This window comes from Centrocercus urophasianus, unplaced genomic scaffold (assembly GCF_019232065.1).
Source record: "Centrocercus urophasianus isolate 14NV4802_14NV808 unplaced genomic scaffold, USGS_Curo_1.0 seq_11, whole genome shotgun sequence".
NCBI classification, from domain to species: Eukaryota; Metazoa; Chordata; class Aves; order Galliformes; family Phasianidae; genus Centrocercus; species Centrocercus urophasianus.
In genome coordinates, this window is record NW_024884253.1 from 69,811,644 (window position 1) to 69,831,180 (window position 19,537).

The 19,537-nt window shown below is 36.4% G+C and overlaps 1 protein-coding gene across 4 annotated transcripts in view; it reads left to right on the forward strand.

Annotated features, from left to right (window-relative positions):
* TRIO (trio Rho guanine nucleotide exchange factor) overlaps nucleotides 1-19,537 on the forward strand; it is a 224,023-nt gene that overhangs the window by 141,793 nt on the left and 62,693 nt on the right. For all 4 annotated transcript variants that reach the window (XM_042808742.1, XM_042808744.1, XM_042808745.1 and 1 more), the window contains 7 exons: nucleotides 1,298-1,390; nucleotides 3,115-3,226; nucleotides 5,220-5,410; nucleotides 7,307-7,408; nucleotides 9,503-9,645; nucleotides 10,243-10,342; nucleotides 18,494-18,737. In XM_042808742.1, the coding sequence (XP_042664676.1) occupies nucleotides 1,298-1,390; nucleotides 3,115-3,226; nucleotides 5,220-5,410; nucleotides 7,307-7,408; nucleotides 9,503-9,645; nucleotides 10,243-10,342; nucleotides 18,494-18,737 (985 nt within the window). The remainder of the gene's footprint in view (nucleotides 1-1,297; nucleotides 1,391-3,114; nucleotides 3,227-5,219; nucleotides 5,411-7,306; nucleotides 7,409-9,502; nucleotides 9,646-10,242; nucleotides 10,343-18,493; nucleotides 18,738-19,537) is intronic.

The following is a 19,537-nucleotide window of genomic DNA, read 5'->3' on the forward strand; positions in this document are numbered from 1 at the left end:
GTGATTCAACTAAGTTGCTCTCTATTCATTTTGTTTCCACCTTTCCTGTGCTGAGCTACTAGTAGTGACAGCAACATTTTTTTAGTATTGTTTATAAAAGCGGAGTGGGGGACATTTGAGTAATAATATCACTGAAGTTCTTTCTGTTAATTTCAAGTCTATCACTAGGGTGATAGAAATTCTAAAGGTAAAGTCCTTCTGTGAAGCCTCTCAAGTTTTCAGTCACTGTACAAGAACCGATGGGCTACATGAAAACAGGCAGATATGACCAAAACATTTCAAAGAAAAAACTTAGTAAATGCTACTTTAAGAATCAATAAGGGGCTCTGATTAATTTGTATTAGAAATTTATTCTTGCTACCATTTTTGATGCAATCTCCTTTGATCCCTGTATTTTACTATTGTATCCAGGGCTCTCAATTCTCTAATACAGGTAGAATAGAAAAGTGAAGGCCTGACTGTATACAGGTAAATTCAAGGAGTTGCATTGAAATTCCCATCTTGAGAATTTCTGATACTGTAATCATGGTTAAAAAGCATATAGCTACGGTACATCAACCTGCTGTTTGAAATGGTGTGGTTAAAATGCATACACTACTGTAATAAATGGCAAATGCTGGCCTTGGAATTCAACCATGATTGGTATTTGAAATCTGTAATTCTTCAAAATCTGTAATTTTGACGTGATTATATTTTCCTCCTTTAGCTTATTGGATGACTTGTTTGTTTGCTTTTAAGTGGCTCCGCTTTCTTTCCAGTCTCTTGTGTAACCTCTTTCCTTTGGTTAGAAAATGTTACTTCTTGCTCCCCCTTGTGGCTCTGTAACAGCTCTTGGGGAAATACACTCTGTAACTATCAGCTGATTTAGCAGATGATGCCAAGAACCTTATTCCTCAGCATGTATGCAATAGTTCTCACTTTTCCCTGGAACACTGAGTTGTTTTTGTTTTTTTTTTTCTTTTCTCTCCTGAAGGTAAAGTAACAAGAATTATAGATCTTACTTAATAAAATTGTTGCCACTTGTTCAATGTCTCTCATCACTGCTATTTGAATTTAGGTCTGTTGAAACATTTTACAGGTATACCCTTGGATGTGTTTATACAAAGTGAGCAGGCAAATGCACAGTCAGATCACTTGCTGTGGCTGGAATGTATTGTCATCTTGTCATTTATTTATTTATTTACTTACTTCTTGCTAAAATAGAAATGTTGGCTGATGTCTGCCACATAGCCTTCAGAACAGGCTTGAATCTGCTTGTGGGTACTCACAAGTCCTCAAATGCTTGCTTTTTGTGTAGGAGATACAACAGCGACATGGACTGGCCAACTCTATCTCTTCTTACCTTATCAAACCTGTCCAGAGGATAACAAAATATCAGCTTCTTTTAAAGGTCAGTACTAATTCAAACTTCTTTCTGAGTTTCTGCTGCTCGTAACCAAGCAAAGCTCTTTCTGAAATCAGAAAGGCTTTTTTACTCTTCACTCTGAGGCTACAACATCCTGAGCAGGCATACTTCTAAAAACACTGAAAATGAAAGAAAGCATAAGTAAGAAACTTCTGGTCCAGATTTCTGTAAATCAAAAAGATAACTCTCTGTTAATGTATACTTAGAAAATATCTTCGGCATTTCTGGAGCAAACAAGTAATTAATAGCTGCATAAACAGGTGTATTTTTTTTAATGGTTTCTGAAACAAATTTTCTACAAACCATTAGCTGTGTTTATGGTACAAACTACTGTAAAATACTGGTATGTATGTGTATCAAATGCTTGCACAACATTTGTTACTTCTAATGTTCCCAGTGATGTCAAGTTGGAAATGGATCTACTATTTTAGTTGAAACTATTGTCTGTTCTCCCCTTGCAAAAAAAGATGCAGCTTGATTAAGTTAGAACTTATAGAGATAGGCTGTCATGTTTTAGAAGTTTTGGGGACTGATTTCAACAGCTGTTGAATCTAAATATGTCTTAGGTGATGCAGTATTGAAGGGACAGGATAGATTGATTTCACCAGTCTTTTCAGAGCCAGATGGCTTTTCTGCGTAGTAAAATGGATATAAATTTGATGAATGCTGGATTTTCTTTTCTTCTACAAGATAAGAGGTGTGAAACATGAAAGGATGAAGAGCCCAAATCCTGAATGATGGCAGAACATTTCCAGTTTCAGAAGTTCTGTTTATATGTCCACATAATATTGAAGCTACCAATCTTCTGCCTCTTGAAGAGGACATTCAGTTGTACTTCTCTGCTATTTTGTCATCCAAAACTTAAGCGCAGCATTGTTCTGTTTTGCTGCAGTGATGGATGATATTGGTAGTTAAATAGAAATAGGCAATTATGATGACAGTAGGAATCACTTGGCTTTCTCATTAAGAAGGAATTTAAACTTGAATGAATTAAGAATAGCAGAAGAAAATAATGCATTCTTTTAGTCATGCAAGCTACATTTTATCTTGATACCATTCAAAAACTTGAAGAATGTGAGGAAATTTGAATATCAGGTCTTGTATCATGAATGAGCACTGAACTGCATTGCCTTAAATTCCATTGCAACATTTCAGCACATTCTCTTCTCTAACTTCTGTCCCTCATTTAATAGTTGTTTGTATACAAACTTTTTTTGTCTCTAAGAGGCTTTCAGCTGTTTGAAGACAGAGTAGAGTACATCACTGAATACTGGAAATGAAACAAAGTAAATCCTTTAATTAGCAGTAATACAGATCAGGTATTTGGTGCAATGAAGTGAAGGTTACATACAGATACATTTATTCTGTCCCATTTTCCACCAGCTTCATGAGTTGGGACCTGTACAGTTCTGGATCTCGACATAGTGCTACATCCAATAGCTGCATCTGTGCTTACAGGAAAAAAAAGTCCTTAATGTGTTTTCTAAAGATTTGTTATTAATCAAATTATTTAAATTAGAGGTGTTTAGGCAGCAGTTTAGGTTGCTCTACAAAGAACAGATACTGATAAGTACAAAATATGCTATCGCGTCATTGGAGGAATAAGTTTAAAATAGATTTTACATTCCACAATGGTTCTTTGCATGTTAGAAGTAGCATTGTTGTACTAATATAGAGAGAGGATGCTCATGTCTGCTTATCTTTTGCAGGAGTTGCTCACGTGCTGTGAAGAAGGTAAAGGTGAGATTAAGGATGGCCTGGAGGTGATGCTTAGTGTGCCAAAGCGAGCCAATGATGCCATGCACCTCAGTATGTTGGAAGGTAGGATTAAAGTCTTCTAACTCAATCATGTATAATAACTTTTTATGTTACTGTATATCGAGGAAATCTGAAGAACATGAAGACTTTTCGTCTCTGTGTTTGTATTTTATATGCCTTTTATTTGGAGGTAAATAAAATGCAGACTTACTGAAGAAAATAAATTGTTGGACAATGGATAGAGGTTGCTAGTTTTTTAAAAATGTTCTTTCATCCTACTCAACATCTCTGCCACTGCAGAATTGAAAAATATGTAGAGTAATAAAAGTTTTCTACCAGCCTACTAAATTAATGGTCGGATTTAACTTCGGCTAAATTTTCCAAGCAGTGTCCTTAACTTCTTTATAAGAGGAACATAAGTGTATTAGAGTTGATTTTTCTGATTTATGTATCAAATAATGGCCTCCAAGAAATTTGTACTTTTCACATCTGTTTGCTGCCTGTTTCTTAACAGACTTCTGGTTGAAGTGAAATGTATTTTCTGGCAGTAAAAAGTCAGTGTAAGCCAATTTAGTATGAGTCTTAGCCAGTACAGCATAATCATGTTCGTGGCAGACAGTTGATATTGGAAGTAATTGCTTCTATGTGCTGAGAGCAACTTTCTGCCAAAATCCATTTTGCTGTTGGCACATTATCATGTATGACGGTACCATCATACATTTAATAATAAAACTGGGTATTTTTTTGCAAAGTAGATTTCTTTAAAGTTAAAAGCAGAGCAACTCTAGCCTGCCATTGCAGAATAAAAACTTACTGTGCTTTCAGTCAAAATTGCTTTTCTTTCTCTGTGCCTTCTTAGAGCTTGTCATAGAATTTGCAGTACCATGCAAGTTAGTGTAAAACGTACCTTGGTTTGACAGGTTCTTGGTCATGGGAATGCTCTAGGTCATCACTCTTTCCTGATTTTAAACAACAGCAATATAGGTCAATCTTAAGGATCCATTCTAAATGCTTTGTTCAGGAGATGATGTTAGTAGAAATGCTGACCAGCGTTGGTAATGATCTTCTAACGCAGGGAATGTGACTCTGGAGAATATCCTAATCTTTTACATAAGTTGGTTTTATAATAAATCATGCGTGTATAGTTGAGTCATTCCATGTTAAACAAATACAGTGAGTGAGCACATTTCCTCTTTGTGTCTCTGGAGGCTTTTGAATGAACATGCTGAAGCAACTTACATCTGATGCTCTCCGGACTTTTCCCTCTTTAGAACTGTAAGAACTGTTGTTCTCTTGAGAAGGATGTTTTTTCTGTTGAGACTATTGGCAAGCAGTATCTCTTCAAAATGCAGTTTTATACTGCTCAGAAGAGTATGGAAGACTAAATTCTGTCACCCTGCAGCTCTAAAACTCCGTATTAACCTGGGAGAACACTGTTGCTAGAATTCATTCGTATTCTCAACCTTCATCTTTGTTACGTGTAAAGATAAATAATCCAGCTCCTATTTCTTTATTGCAGAGTGGATCAGTGACAGGCAGGTGGCAGATCTACGTGGCAACAGCTCCAGGCTGCCATCTTTTTTCATTCTCTATTGGAATATGTTTGCATGCTTGTTGCATGCACAATAGGGAAGCTGTATCAGCAAAAGAGATGGCATTTAGGAGCCATTTTGTCAGAATGTTATCTGTTGTGTCTTTGCAAGCTGCTCACTTTTTACAGTAGCAAAAACCTCGCAAGAAAAATAATTTTCTTTGCAGGGGAAGTTTGGGAAGCCAACAGGGCTTCCATTTGCCAGCGAAATGCTGCCAGAATAGTTGATAAACTTCTTAACAGTTAGATTTCTGAATTTAGGCATAGGCTTGAGCTACAGTTTCTTTTAGTTTATTACAGTGTTGGGACTTTTTTTTTTTTTTTTTTTTTTTAGCATTGCTTTCTTGGAATTCTAGCTGTATTTGGAAAAATAAATTAATTGCTTAATGAACAGTAGCTGTGCTTTTTAAACTTCTCATATTATCAACTTTTCGTGCTGATATTTTCTTCTCCCTGGGTTTTTAGGCTTTGATGAAAATATAGAATCTCAGGGAGAGCTCATCCTTCAAGAATCCTTCCAAGTGTGGGACCCCAAAACTCTAATTCGAAAGGGAAGAGAGAGGCACCTTTTCCTTTTTGAGATGTCCTTGGTTTTTAGTAAAGAAGTCAAGGACTCAAGTGGAAGGAGCAAGTACATTTACAAGAGTAAACTGTTTGTAAGTATGGGAGACCAAGTAACCATATTTAGAAACCTGGTGAGATGATTATGATTATGTTCAGATCGTTTAAACTTGCCTGACAAACTGGAACAATTGTAGCACGCTGTGTAAACTGAATATTCAAACTTTTCTGTTTTCTCATGCTTTCGAGGACAAAAGAGCATAGGCCAAAAGCAGCTGCTGCTGAAGGCTTTATATTAATATTGGTGTGCTATAGAAAGCAGAAGGGTGGAAGGAATTTACAGAAAGCTTTTCTGTTACTAATTTACTAGTCATGTTACAGTAATAGCACTAGTTTTATTCCAGTGGGCATTCTACACATACTGGTCTGTAAATGCAAGAACTATTTGCTATGGAAGTAAATTCTAGTTTGTTTACTGAGGCTAGTTATCTCATGGTAATTGTTTGGTTTTTTTTTTCTTTTACAGAATAAGAGATAGCTCTTATGGTCTAATGAAAGAATGTAAAGATGATGTGCATTCCCTTTAAAAATAGGAAAAAAAATCCCTCTTGCGTTCATTATGTGTATGCTTTACAAGTGTAATCCACATATCTTATTGAATAACATTGGATGAGAGCAGTATTCACACTCTGTAAAATTAGCAACAATCAATTGAATTTCTCAAGCAACAGTCTCCATCAGTTTGCTCTGCATTGGTTGGGAACAAAACTAGTTTTTATGATAGACTATTAAGAACAATTACTTAACTGCTCACTCTAAAGGACTTTATTCTTCTATTGATCTGTTGGGTTATATGTCCAAGTTTAGGTGACATAAGTAACAAGCCTTTTCTGTCTACTTCAAGTGCTTCTCCCTCTTTCTTTTCCCTTTCCCACTTCCATGTCCACACTAGTAAAGCACGTTGGTTCAAAAACCTCTTTTTTCTCTATTATGCTTTGTATGTTCAGTTATTTCATTTCTAACACCTGTTGTCCTTCTTGATACAAGGTAGTTAGTACCTATCAAAGCTGCAGCAGCTTTTGTTATCTTGTCTCCCTTTGGTTCCCTGAAGAACTTGGAATACGAAAGAAACTTCAGGTACTGGAAGGTAGCATCAGCTGCCTAGTCATTGTATGGGAGAGGAGGCAGAGCTGCAAAGTCAGTCCCACAAGGTTGTAATGTCAGTTCATTTGGAAATGAGGGAAAAATGCAGCTTCTAATTATGTAAGAATGTTTAGCAACTGTCTTTTGGAGTGAGGACTCTTGTAGTTTGAGCTGAATTTCTCACTTGTTATTTATCTATCTATCTATCTATTTATTTATTTATTTTGGAGCAGAGTCTGTATGGATTGTTTAAATAGAAACAAATTCACGATTGTTATTCTAGTTGGAAAGCAAAAACATTTTGAATGATAATTGACTATAAAGTTCTGACATCCAAACATTCCCAGAAACTGGTTGTTAGTGTAGTTGTCCCCAGGGAAATGACATTTTATTTTTTTAATCCATTTCAGGGAGAATAAAATGCTATGAAGAAGAAAAGCAAAAAAATCAATAACTAATAAATGTCCCTGATAAAAATTAGCAAAGAGAAATAACAACATTTAACTTTAACCAAGCATTTCTATTTATTTTATTTAGAGTTATAATACTTCTTTTTTTGGTCAAGTCAGAAAAGTAAAAAAAGCAAATCAATATTTAAGAATATAAGTATTATAGTATATAGCTACTTTACTGGAAAAGTGCTTAGCTTGCAGTCATTGCTTTTGAAGAGGCCTCACCACCTACCCCAGAATAAAGAATTCTCTCTGAAGCTCAGAAGTTAGACTGAAGCTTCTAAAACTCTCTTTAAATAGCAGAGCTCAGCTATTGAGAATATTAGCATCCCTTTGTGTCTGCTGACAAAAAAAAAAAAATTACCATGGAGTCCTCACATTTTTTTTTAATTCCAGACTTCTGAATTGGGTGTCACAGAACATGTTGAAGGAGATCCCTGCAAGTTTGCTCTGTGGGTTGGAAGAACACCGACTTCAGACAACAAAATTGTTCTAAAGGTAATTTTAGCTTATATGCTTAGTGAATGTGTATAGATATACTCAGTCTTGTAGTTGTCCTTGCTTTTTAGGAAGGCAATAAGTGATGATTTCTGCTACTTTGAGACGGACAGCTGCTGACAGATAATCTTCCTTTGTATAGAATTGGCTGTGATGTACATCTAACTAAAGAGGCTTGACAGCAGAAGGGAATCTGTGTTGACCTAGTGAAGAATTAAACAAACTTGATTTGGAAATAGGAACAAATATTTTGATCCACAGACTTGAATTTTGGAGCTCAAATCCACTAGGACAGGGCAGGTGATATCTTTTACTCTCAAGTAGCTGAGTAGCTGTTGGTGATGGTTTGTTTTATGGCCCGCGTTTTTATGGAGAAATAGAAATAGTATGGAAGATTTTAATAAGTTTATATAGCCTGCAAATTTTATAAAGGTTCTTGCCTGTGAATGGGAGTGTGTGCAATACCTTTAAATCCTGAATCTGGGGAAGTTACAGACATCAGTAGAATTCCTTGCCTAGTTAGGGTAATCACTAACACCGTTTTTCATTTGGCCGTTGCATAACCTGAAGCCTACTGTTTCATTTTTAATGGCTAATTTGACATAGTTTGAGGACTGTGTCAACTGAAACTTTTCTATTTTATCTCTTAGTTGTGTTGAGATGAGTAAAAATTTTATCCTCCCATTTACCAATTAATGCATCTACAAATAAACCCTTTTTTTTTTCAGATATATTTTGGTGGTTACTCAATAATGTCGCTTTAAAAGGACCACTCAAATTTATACATTTTCCTAGCGAATTCCAGACTAAAGAGAAACTCACATTAGTTTCTGTACAAGCACTTGATGAGTGCAGGAAGATAGGATTTAACATCACTGAATAATACAATATAATTTCACAGAACGTGCTTTGCTATCTGAAGTGATCTTCCCACAATAGAATGGTAAAAAGAATTTTGTTTTCAAGGATGCTCTACATACAATCACCTTAAATTGTTCCTGTTCTCTTCTGTTCTATTCTCTTCTCTACTTTAAGTACAGAGTATTTAGATGATCTTTATGGTATGTCAAGTTTTTCAGTGGTTTTATTGATTTTTTTGGTTCATTTTTGAAGGTAGAGTGCAGCACATGAATAATAGAAGTAAATGTCATGAAAACACTAGATAAAAGATTTAAGTGTATTTGGTTTCTTTTCCTAAATACTTTTGATTGTAAAAGGAAAAGATCTTTTTCCTAGCTATTCACTGCTGCTTCAATTTTTTTTGCACCTCTAAATCATATTTTCATTTCCCCTTTTATTAAATGTTTACAGTATACTAGAAGCCAATTTGTTCAGAAGATAACAATTGAAAGAAAGAAGGGTTTACATATAATAGTTTATTTAGATCTGCACCAATGCTTATATTTAATAGTATTTCAGTTGTAGGGTAATGAAATTAAATTGGATTCAATAATCTTATTACATATTGGGCAGCTGGATATCAAATCTTTTCTAGGATTATCTCCAAAATACAGATGGTATATTGCAGACAGTTATTGAAATGCAATCCCTAAACAAACTTTCTGCTTCCTTGTGCATTTCAAAAATGGGAAGAATGCTGCATAAGTAGTGTTGTGGAAGTGTATGTGTCACAATGTAAGTTAATTGTATTTTCAATGATAGCAGGATATTATATTACGTTAGGCCTAGTACATGGTATGAATTTAAAAAATAAAATAAAACAAAGAATAAAAAAGCCCCACAGTATTCAGGATAGTATTACTGGAATTCCTGAAGTAAGTCAATTCACCTTATCTATCATGTGGTGCATACAAGGCTTCAGCCTTTTTGAGCCGTTAAGTTATAAAAGAATCTGAATCTTAAATAAAATAGTTTTTAACAATATTGGCAATGTTGACAAGCAAAAGTAGTGCTGATGGTTCAAAATAAAGACAACTATCTTGAATTTCCATTTTTCTGTTCAAGTTTTCAAAAATGATTCACATAATCTTTCTTTAAGCCTTTCATTTGGTATTCATTCGTTGATGATATGTGTGGATTTTTCTCAGCTACAACAGTCCGTTCTGGTGTTTTTGTTTCTTTTACATATCAAAGGCATCCAGTATAGAGAATAAACAGGACTGGATTAAACACATCCGGGAAGTGATACAAGAAAGGACCATTCATCTGAAAGGAGCATTGAAAGAGCCAATCCACATCCCAAAAACAGCACCAACAACAAAACAGAAAGGAAGAAGGTAATTAATATTTTAAATAGTCAGAGATCTCTGAGTATGCCATTTCAACAGCACTATTTCCTCTATTGAATTTCTAATGTCTTTCAGTAAATTGGACAAAACCAAGAGTAATTGTGTCCAGTTTTGTCATATAATTGATTTCTAATTTCCTGCAATGCTACATGTGTTGAGATTTCTGTTCTGAACAGTTCCTGACTAGTGTAGGTCTGGCCATTACAGAAGGGATTTGAAACAGCAGTACAAGATAACTGTACATTTCAGATTTTCACAATTCTGTGTGTGTGTTTTTCATACTCAGGTCCTTGGTATCCTTTGACAGAGCTTAAATGTGTGGCTGAGCAGTCTGCTTCCTAGCTTTGGATTTGTTTCTTATATGCCGTAGTCCTGACTGATTGGTTGTATTAAATTCAATGCGATGTTGTCACTGAACAAAAGAATGCCTGCAGAAAAAAGAATTAAGCGTTGAATTCTTCACCTGTGCATCAGTTATTTTGTCTAGCTTGCCACAATATTGAGGTGCCCCTTGTATAGAGTAGGATCTAACACATCAAAAATTCAGTGCTAGTGTTGTAATGAAAAAAAATGAATTATTTGCAGAGATGGCGAGGACCTGGACAGTCAGGGGGATGGTAGCAGCCAACCTGATACTATTTCAATTGCCTCTCGAACTTCACAGAACACGCTTGACAGCGATAAGGTAAGTTTCTCAGGTGCTGCTCTGTTGTGAAAGCCAATGATTCATTCCTTAGTGTGAGTTAGCATCTGAAATTAGTAATGGCAGTATGGAAGCATTCCATCTTTTCCAAATAGCTGTATACAATAAACAAAATGTACGGAATGTAGTGGGTTTGCACGAGTGTTGTCTGCATCCAGTAGGTCATAAAAGAAATTCGGTTTATTCCATACTGAAACTGTTTCTTCTCTTTCTTCTGGCAGTTGTCTAAAGCATTGACGTAAAGTTATGTTTTGCGTAAAATTGAATGCTGTGCATAGAATTTTTCACAATATCTGCCTTAACCTTTCTGAAGTGATTGAACTAGAGGGAATGGCCTCAGATTACACCAGGAGAGGTTCAGGTTGGTATTAGGAAAAATTTCTTCTCTGAAACAGTGGTCAGATGCTGGAACAGGCTGCCCAGGATGTGGTTGAGGCTGTTTCTTGAACACCTCCTCAAGTTTAGATGTTGATATTCAGTAGACGTGGTTCAGTGGGGCAATACTGTTGGTAGGTGGACAATTGGACTAGATCTTGGAGGTCTTTTCCAACCTTTATGATTCTGTGACTCTCTGAAAGCCTACCATCCATTTTTTGATGAACTTGAGGTTGGTGGTTTTCATGTGTTTACTTTTGTGAAGCAAAAATACTATCCAGTGTTCACGCATTAGAGAATTTTCACTTTCTGCCTGACAGCTAATGAAAATCACCATATTAAAGAGGAGTAACCCACCAGTCCAAGAGTCATATGATACCAGTACTAGTGCTTCCTTTCCTTCATCTTTGTCTGTAGATTCTGGATGGGTTGTCTCATAATGATAGCACAGATAAAGCTTCTCATGGATAGAAGAATGATAGGCATCAGAAGAGTAAAAATTCATGTATGAAACATGTGCTTATTACTTTGGAGTTGAAAGATTTCTGGCAAATGAGAAGTGTTAAGACCTTGCATGGAGGTAGAGATAGCTAATTGAATAGGGGAGTGAACAAAAAGATAGAAGCTGCTTAGTAAATGACTTGAAAACACATTTTCAGATATTTGGCCTATTACCTCATCAGTAAAATGGTTCTAATAAGTTCCTTATACTACACAGATACAGAGAAATATTTTCAGAGTTCTCACAGTCATCTGAAAGATAGTTTGTTTCCCATATTTTTGCAAGTCACTTAAATTCTTTGTTTTAATATTCGCTTGTAAAGAAGACAACAGAAAAAAAAGAGGCTGTAAGTGCTTAGAGTTGCTCTTGTATTTGTCAAAAATGTCTTCTGTACTGACCTGGTATATTTGTACCGAAGTCAGTCTGTAGTTTTGGTGGTTGTTTCTTCCATAGACATCTGTTGGAAAAATTGTTCCTGTGAGCAAGAAAAGTCTTTCAGTGACTCTTGCTTATCTGTTTAGTGATTTACAATAACAGTATCTATGTATTGAGAAACAGTTGAATGTGTTTTTAGATTTGTTTAGTTTACTCCTCTGAACAGTCCCTGACTAGTGTAGATTTGGGATGATCTATCACACTCTCAAAGCCAAGACATGCTGTCTCTTATTTCCCCAACTGCTGACTAAGAGGTCAAGCTGTGTGAAAGATTTGGCTGGATTGTGCTTCAATTCCAATTGACATGGTGGAATCCATCCCTATCATTCACAACCATTGCCTCTTCTTACTTGTTTATTGTGTGCTGTTTAGAGGGAAATAGCATGGATTGTCTCCTATGGCCCTTCACAGCTGTATCTCAGGCATGATACAAGAATAACTAAGAAAGTTGGCAAAGTGAAATGTCTTCAGGATTATCTTCCAGTCTGGCATGAGGAAGAGACTTACCAACAACCTGTTCAACAGGATTTATAAGTTAAAAGGAAAAGAAATAGAAGGAAGAAAGAAGGGAGAATGTTTTTAAATATTTTCCTGACGAATTAAGTTTTAAAGTTGGTTAGTGTGATTAGTTTTGTTTTTAAAGTATATTTGAGTTTTCACAGTAGCGTGTAAAATTCTTGTTAGACTTTTCTTTGACAAGTCATACTGGCACTGGGCTATCTATCACTTGTGCTATGTCTTATATGTGTCCAAGGAAGAATTTTACTGTCTGTGCATTATTTTTAAGTGTGTGAATTACAATAACTTTGATTAGTTTTTCTAGTATGTGGGGCTTTTTTGTTAAACACATTAAGAAGACAATTTTTAAAAATGTTAAGGAACAACAGAAGGCAGAAGACCATGAAATAAGTAGGATATGTGGGCTGAACTTCAGGTAGTCTTTCACTTCATACATTGAGAATTCATTATCTGTGGTCTTTTTGGGAGTTAAAATTTGCCATAGTTTGTTCAGTCCAAAAGCTTAATGTGTGCTTGAAAGCCTTGCAGAGATTAAACAAAACAGTTATAGTGATTTTTAGGTACTATTGATGCGGTTTGTTTGTTGGAGCAGATTTCAAGCTGAACTGGTTTTCCACACTTAGAACCATTTAAAATATCAGCTAGTGTAGCATTAGGCAAGTGACAAAAATGTTTAGCACTGAATGATTTAAGCTGTTGCTGAACATTCTTGTGTTCCAATGTCCACTATTGTGCAAAAGAAAACACAATATCAAACACCTGTTACTTATCGCTAACCAGGTAAAACCTTTCTGTTTTATCCAATCATATTTACTAACTAGTTACTCTATATTAAAAAAAAGTTTTGGTTGGAAGAACTATTTATTAAACAGGGAGAAGAATACAAAGAGTGAAATCTTATATCCAAAACAAAATGTATTTTCTGTCCTCTTCAGACATTTGCTTAGAAAAAAATAAAATTCTGTAGCCTTGGAGGTGGTAATATTGTACAGATCAACTTTTTTCTTCCCATTTTGTGATTTAATCGGAAATGCTTTCACAGCAGAAAATAACTCCTAATTAGCTTTTGTTCTTCTCCACCCTGTTTATTTGGTTGGTTTTTTTTTTTTTTTTAATGGAATTGTAAGTTTTGGTTGTTGCCTCTATGATCCGATAGACCGCTTATACAGTTAACATCCATTCCAGCTTCATGTCGTATGAAAACTATATTGAAAGGTGAAATTAGTATTCGGAATCATCTTTGTAAAGGGAGAAATGAACTGGCAAAATACCATGCAGTTTAATAGGGACTCATTTGAGCTACAGTGAACAGGTGAAATTGATTAACTACTAATGTAAATTGTGAGATTATTGAACAGATTTTGAGAAGGTGAAAGGCTTTGAAACTGTGTATAATTTTCAGTCTGATATAAATATGAAGCCCTATAGTGATGGGCAGAAAGTTCTCATTCTTTACTGAGCACCTGTAAAGCTTATGTTAGGCACTACATCCAGTTTTGAATACAGAATTTTCTTAAATTACTGAGCTGGTGGAGAAGTTCCAGGAAAGCTGGAAGTCTGATTAGAGATCTACCAAACATAACTTACAAGGTGAGATAGAGAGTTGAGGCTGATAAGTATAAAGTAAAAAAGTAGAAGGAAGAACCTTAAGGCCCTGAATTGCAAGAAAAACAGAATTACAGAGCAGTCTTTTATACATATTTTCAGTGGATGAGATGAGATTAAAGGATTCCATTTTAATTGCAGTGGCTTTTCTTTGTGTGTCTATTGAAGTGTGAAGCTCTAGAGCAGCCTAGTTTTGAAGGCTAGAGAATGTCCATAATTGGAAATGATGCAAAAACTTTGGATAAATGTTAATTATAATTCATTCAGCTGCAACTGCTCATGGTCTGGAGGAACAAAAAGGAGTGGACTAGATGTTCTAAGATCCCTTTCCACCTACATTTTAATATTGTGATGTATCTCCATGTTGCAAATCAAGTTAAATACACCAGTAGCACCAACCTATCCTGAAGTATTAGAAGGTATAACACAACCCAAACTAAAATGTAAGTTTATTGAGAAAGAGATTCATACTCCATTGATGTACCGTGGTTTTCCAAATGAATGCTCTTACTGTACCCTTCTCAGTAAATATTTTGCCCTTCACTGTTTAGAGCGTTCTTCCCATTCATGCTCCTTAGCTCTGTAGAGGCCATTTTAGGTGGCTAATAAATAAGAGATGACACTTGGCCTTTTGTTTCACCTTTCAGCTGTTTCCTAGCTTCAGATCTTGATCTGGTTTTAGCATCTTCTTTTGAACTTGATCCAGTGCATAGGAAATGAAATGAGGAAGCTGAAGAAAGCAGTGTAGGTCTGATAGATCTCTTTGTGCTTGGTTAACTGAGCAAGCAGAAACGTTAAATAATCCGAACTATTTTGATAGCTGAGAAAATGATAGGCTTTTATAAGTAGAGCCATCATACGATGTTACCCTAAGTAGCTGGAATCATGCCAGCTGCTCTGTGTGGTCAGTGGAGCAGTATTTTATTTTAACAAATTGTCTTTTGTGCCCAGTTGATAACACTTTCTACTGCTTTCTGTGTGAATTTGTATTTCATTTACATGCTTCTTAAAGCTTGGGCATAGAAAGATCACTGAAGCAGCAGGAGGCAACCAGTTCTACCAGCTGAAAATGCAGAAAAATCACCTGTCAGGAGAAAAATAAAGACAAACTAGTTTTTTACTTAAGTTTTAAAAAACCAAAACAAAACAAAAAACAACTTGTTTCTGAGCATACACTTCTCCTCAGCATCAGAGGCCAAGCTGGGTCTGGTCAAAGAGAAATTCCCTGAGAAAGAAGTTGCACTGAGGGAGAAAAGACACCCAAGTTCTATTTTAAAAAAAGATACAGATCTTTCACACTTGAAATAATTAAGAAAGCTTATTAGCTGCTCTCTTTCCTCCTACTTCTCCTTACTGTAAAAGTACCACACGGTAGCAAACTTAATAAGCAGTCCTTAAGTGAGGCAATATATAAAGGCCATTGTATTTGGCAGAAGTCAGTCAGTAGTGATGATGTGGTATCTCTGACTTCTGCAAACCTGAACTAAGAATCTGTGTATATAAGTCATGGGTTATGTCTTTTATTTTTTTTCCTCTCTACAATCAGCAGTGATTAAAAAGCCCCAGCGAGATGAACATAGATGGTTAACATTAATTTCAGCAACAGCAAGACACTGTGTCCCATGATAAGCTGTTTAATTAAACCTTACGCCTTTTTTAATCTGCTGTTCTATTTCTGTCTGGCTTTTGTTTCTCATCTAGACTCTGTCTCTCCAGTTTCCATGTTTCAGACATAGCCTCACTTATTTTTATCATGCATGATTAATTCAGTTTACATAAAGAGTTTGTTGAGAATGACGGATAAAGCCCTCGTTCAGCCTAAACTTTTATTTAGGTGGTTTGCAACTCCTTTCTCTTCAGTGCAAATCGGTCTCCTGGTTCTGCTGTGCCTCTTTCTCTTCCCTCCAGCTAACCTAGAGAGCCTTGCCAAAGCTGTCCAACAACAGCTGTTGAGCAATGTACACAATCCCAGACACTCCTTGCTGTCCAACTGCATTTAATCAGTGCAGAGGAGGAAACTGCTTTCAGAAAGCATGTTAAGGAAAGAAAATGAACAAAGAAACGAAGGGAGAAGCACTGTTTCCTGGCCATTACAGTTGGGGAGGTGAAGAATGGTCACTATCCCAAGAGAGGGTAACATTGATACACACGTTTTTTGGGTTTGTTCTTCATGGTGCTAACTTTAAACATAGTCTGAGTAGAACACCCCATTGTATAGGTGTTCTAGACAGCAGCAAAGAAGTCATGTGTCAAATTGCATGGAATGATGTTAAAGTCTTTGAAAACAGGGAAGAATTAATACTAGCACTTTGGAAACGTCTTGTATACTGCTTACTCAAGTGTGATGGAATGAGGAGTTTAAATGGAGTACTGATCAGCCAGGACATCTAATTCCTGCACAGTCTCAGTGTCTTTTTTTGGGTAACTTAGTAATTTCTGATATAGCTACTATCATCTTTTTTTTTTAAGCAATCTTTTTCCTTTAGCTTAATACTGTAAAAAACATAGCTAATGAGCAAATCTTTGTTTTTTCTTTTTTACTTTTTCCCTTCCAATTCAGGGAAGGAGAAGGAATAACATCTATACTAATGCCAAAAGCACGTGACCTTTGCACTGCAGACAAAGTATATTTCTATTCGCAGGGAAGTAAAGGGTCAAACAGGAAGCAGAGAACCAAAGCTATGTTCTTGTAGATATTTAGGAGAAAATACAATGTCTGGATGGATTTTCTGAAGAGTGTCTACTTGTTACTGTCTTGATGATTGCACTGGTGGGGGGGGTGCATATGAAATGCCCTGGGAAAAATTTGGTCTCTGAAGTCATATTCTGTCAGCTTTTTCTTAGTCCCCATCAGCCATCCAGATGGTTTCAATTGTTTCTTAGTTTGTCTGAAGAAGGCTGTAACGTAAATCAATACCAGAAAACAAGGGAAAGCTCTTACTTTTTCCCCTTCGGCATAGTTTTGCATGGGCTAAAAACTCACACAATATGGAGAATGAGAGGGAAGAGAAAAAGGAAGTTTTTAATGAGGGAGAAGGTAGCATGCTTTGAAAATATAGCAGTCATAATTTGAGTGTTGGGACTATCTGAAGAGATGTAGTAGTAACAACGTGATTAACTTCTAGCCTGGATCAAAATGGGTGGAACTTGATTTACCATCTCTAAACAATAGTTGTATAAGGATACGGGTTTTGTTTTGTTTTTATCCTTGTTAGCCTCTGCATTCCCCCAAAGGAAACTTTTTTCTGGGTGTGTGGATGCAAGTAAGGGTAGCCATTGAGATTAGTAATCATGGACCATGGGAAAGCTCTGGAGTTAAACTGTCTGCTAGGAGTTATATGCTGTTGTTGCAGGACCCACTAGGAAGGAAGTTGGAATTAGCCTTTTAGTTTATTGGATTTTTCCTTTTTTTGCCCTCTGCTTTAAAATTCTTTCTTGATAAGAAATAGTGTTATCCTAGCAAAGATTCTATCTGATGTTTTGGTGCAAGGCAATGAAAACTTCGGTAAGGAAAACTAATAAATAACAATGTAGACTTATCTTCTTCTCCTAAAGCTTGTGAGATGTAGCCAGCAGGCAGTTAAGAACCTGAGTGTAAATAGGCAGCGATAAAATGGCAGGAATCATTCAGTTTGTGGGTAGAGCACATGCTTCTATACTAGCTGTGACTGTAACTCTCAGAGAGTGTTTGTCCTCCCTTGTCTGAGTTGAGCATTGCAGGATTTACCTCCCTGAGTTGGAGAGTTGACTAGCTTGATCTAAACTACTGAATCTGCAGGAAGCCATACTAGCTGGGCTGTAATGGGAATGTGGCACTAAAGCACCATGAGCTGGAAGTATTCAGACACTAAAGTCTGAAGTAGCCTGGAACACTGTTGCTACGTGGAAGGAGAAGGCATTCCCAGGCTGTTTAGTTAAGTTGGATGAGTGTTCTGGCACTGAGCAATCTTGGGAACTTTGCAAAGTGTATATAATAATTTTCATTTCTGATCAAAGCAGATGAAACAAAGAGGAAATGTAACCTTAGGGAAAAAAGTTCTAATGAAGTGTTTTGGAAGTAGTGGGGAAACCCTTGCATGCTTCTAAATCAAGTTTGTGTGGTTTAATTGGGGAATCAGCAAGAAGGCGGAAGTTGTATCATGTAGTTAGGTATTTGGGAATATTATGTGAAGAAGTTTATGCTGATTTTTGTATTCATGTATGGATTATACTGTGTTATTTTGTGACCTGAGAAAGAACTGTAAATGGCATGGGAATGGGTTAGTAAGTTCATTTGAAACAGACCTCTTTCTGCCTTGGGTTTGCGAGATGATAAATCTCATAGTGATTGCATTTACTAATACCTGGCTTTTTGCTGTGAGTTATCAGCCATAAGACATATTTTTAAGTGGCTGCTTCTTCAACTTTGAGGGTAAGGAGCAGTCTAGCAAGAAAAACTGCTTGAATTCTCCACCCAACCCTGTCACAACCAGTGTGTTTGGAACATAAGCAGATACAAGCAGAGTTAAAAATCTGTACTAGAAGCATCATAACTGCTTGATTTTGAAGTGCTCTATTCTTGATGTGGAAAGCCCCAGAAGCTTGCAATCTCATCCAAAATACGAACCCTGCCAGGAATCCTGAATAGGTAATGGTGCGTGACGGTTGGTTTGATAATGAGCGTTCATCTGGCTTCTTGCTCTTGTTTTCCCTCACAGTTGTCTGGTGGGTGCGAGCTGACGGTGGTAATACATGATTTCACCGCCTGCAATAGTAATGAGCTGACAATCCGCCGTGGGCAGACTGTGGAGGTCCTGGAGCGACCTCATGACAAACCCGACTGGTGTCTGGTTCGAACTACAGATCGGTCCCCAGCTGCAGAAGGCCTGGTCCCCTGTGGGTCCCTCTGCATTGCTCACTCTCGCAGTAGTATGGAGATGGAGGGGATCTTTAACCACAAAGGTAAGAAATGATGGAAGCGAAGTCTAGCTGACAGCAGCACGAGTTTTGAGTAATAGCGAGTGCTTGATAAATGGGCACTTCATTGTTCTTACTCTGCCTTGGTTTCTAATTTTTAGTTAGATAAAGCAGTTTTTAGTTCTTAGGATCCTACAGCCATGCTATCGATTCTTTCATAAACAGCATTTGTCTTTGTTAAGTGAAGATGTGGCAGAAGATGGAAGAGATTTATGTGAATTATGTTTTGGTAAACAAATTTGCATATCATATTAGATCAAGCTTCAATATATATCTATACCTATCATGTGTTGAATGTGTGACAAAAACCTCCTATGCATGTAATATCAGTATTTCCTGAAAAATCCTGCAGTAAGAAGTCATGATAAAATCAGGCTCAGTTACAGAAGAGCTAGATACGCACATCCATGTGCCCTGACATTGGAATGAGCTGTTACAAATTCAGTATTTTACTTAACTGAGTTTTCCGGGCGAGTAAAGACAAAATTAACTTATTGTTTCAGTGCAGCTGGATTCTGAAATCTTACTTTGCTTATGTTTTGAATGGAAGAATGAGGCCTTGTAGGGTGTAGTAAAAATCTGATAATTTTTTTTTTTGTTTTTAGTTTTTATGGTTTTGCTGTACTATAGTTTCATCCTTTGGCTCGATAAATTTTCAGGCTCACAGAATTGTTAATTATTAGAAAAGATATTTGCTTGCCTCATTTGAAGCTGTTTGAAGTCTTTTAACAGAAAGCAGTGTGAATTAAAATAATAACTAGTTCAGTAGGTGTTTCAGCACATGC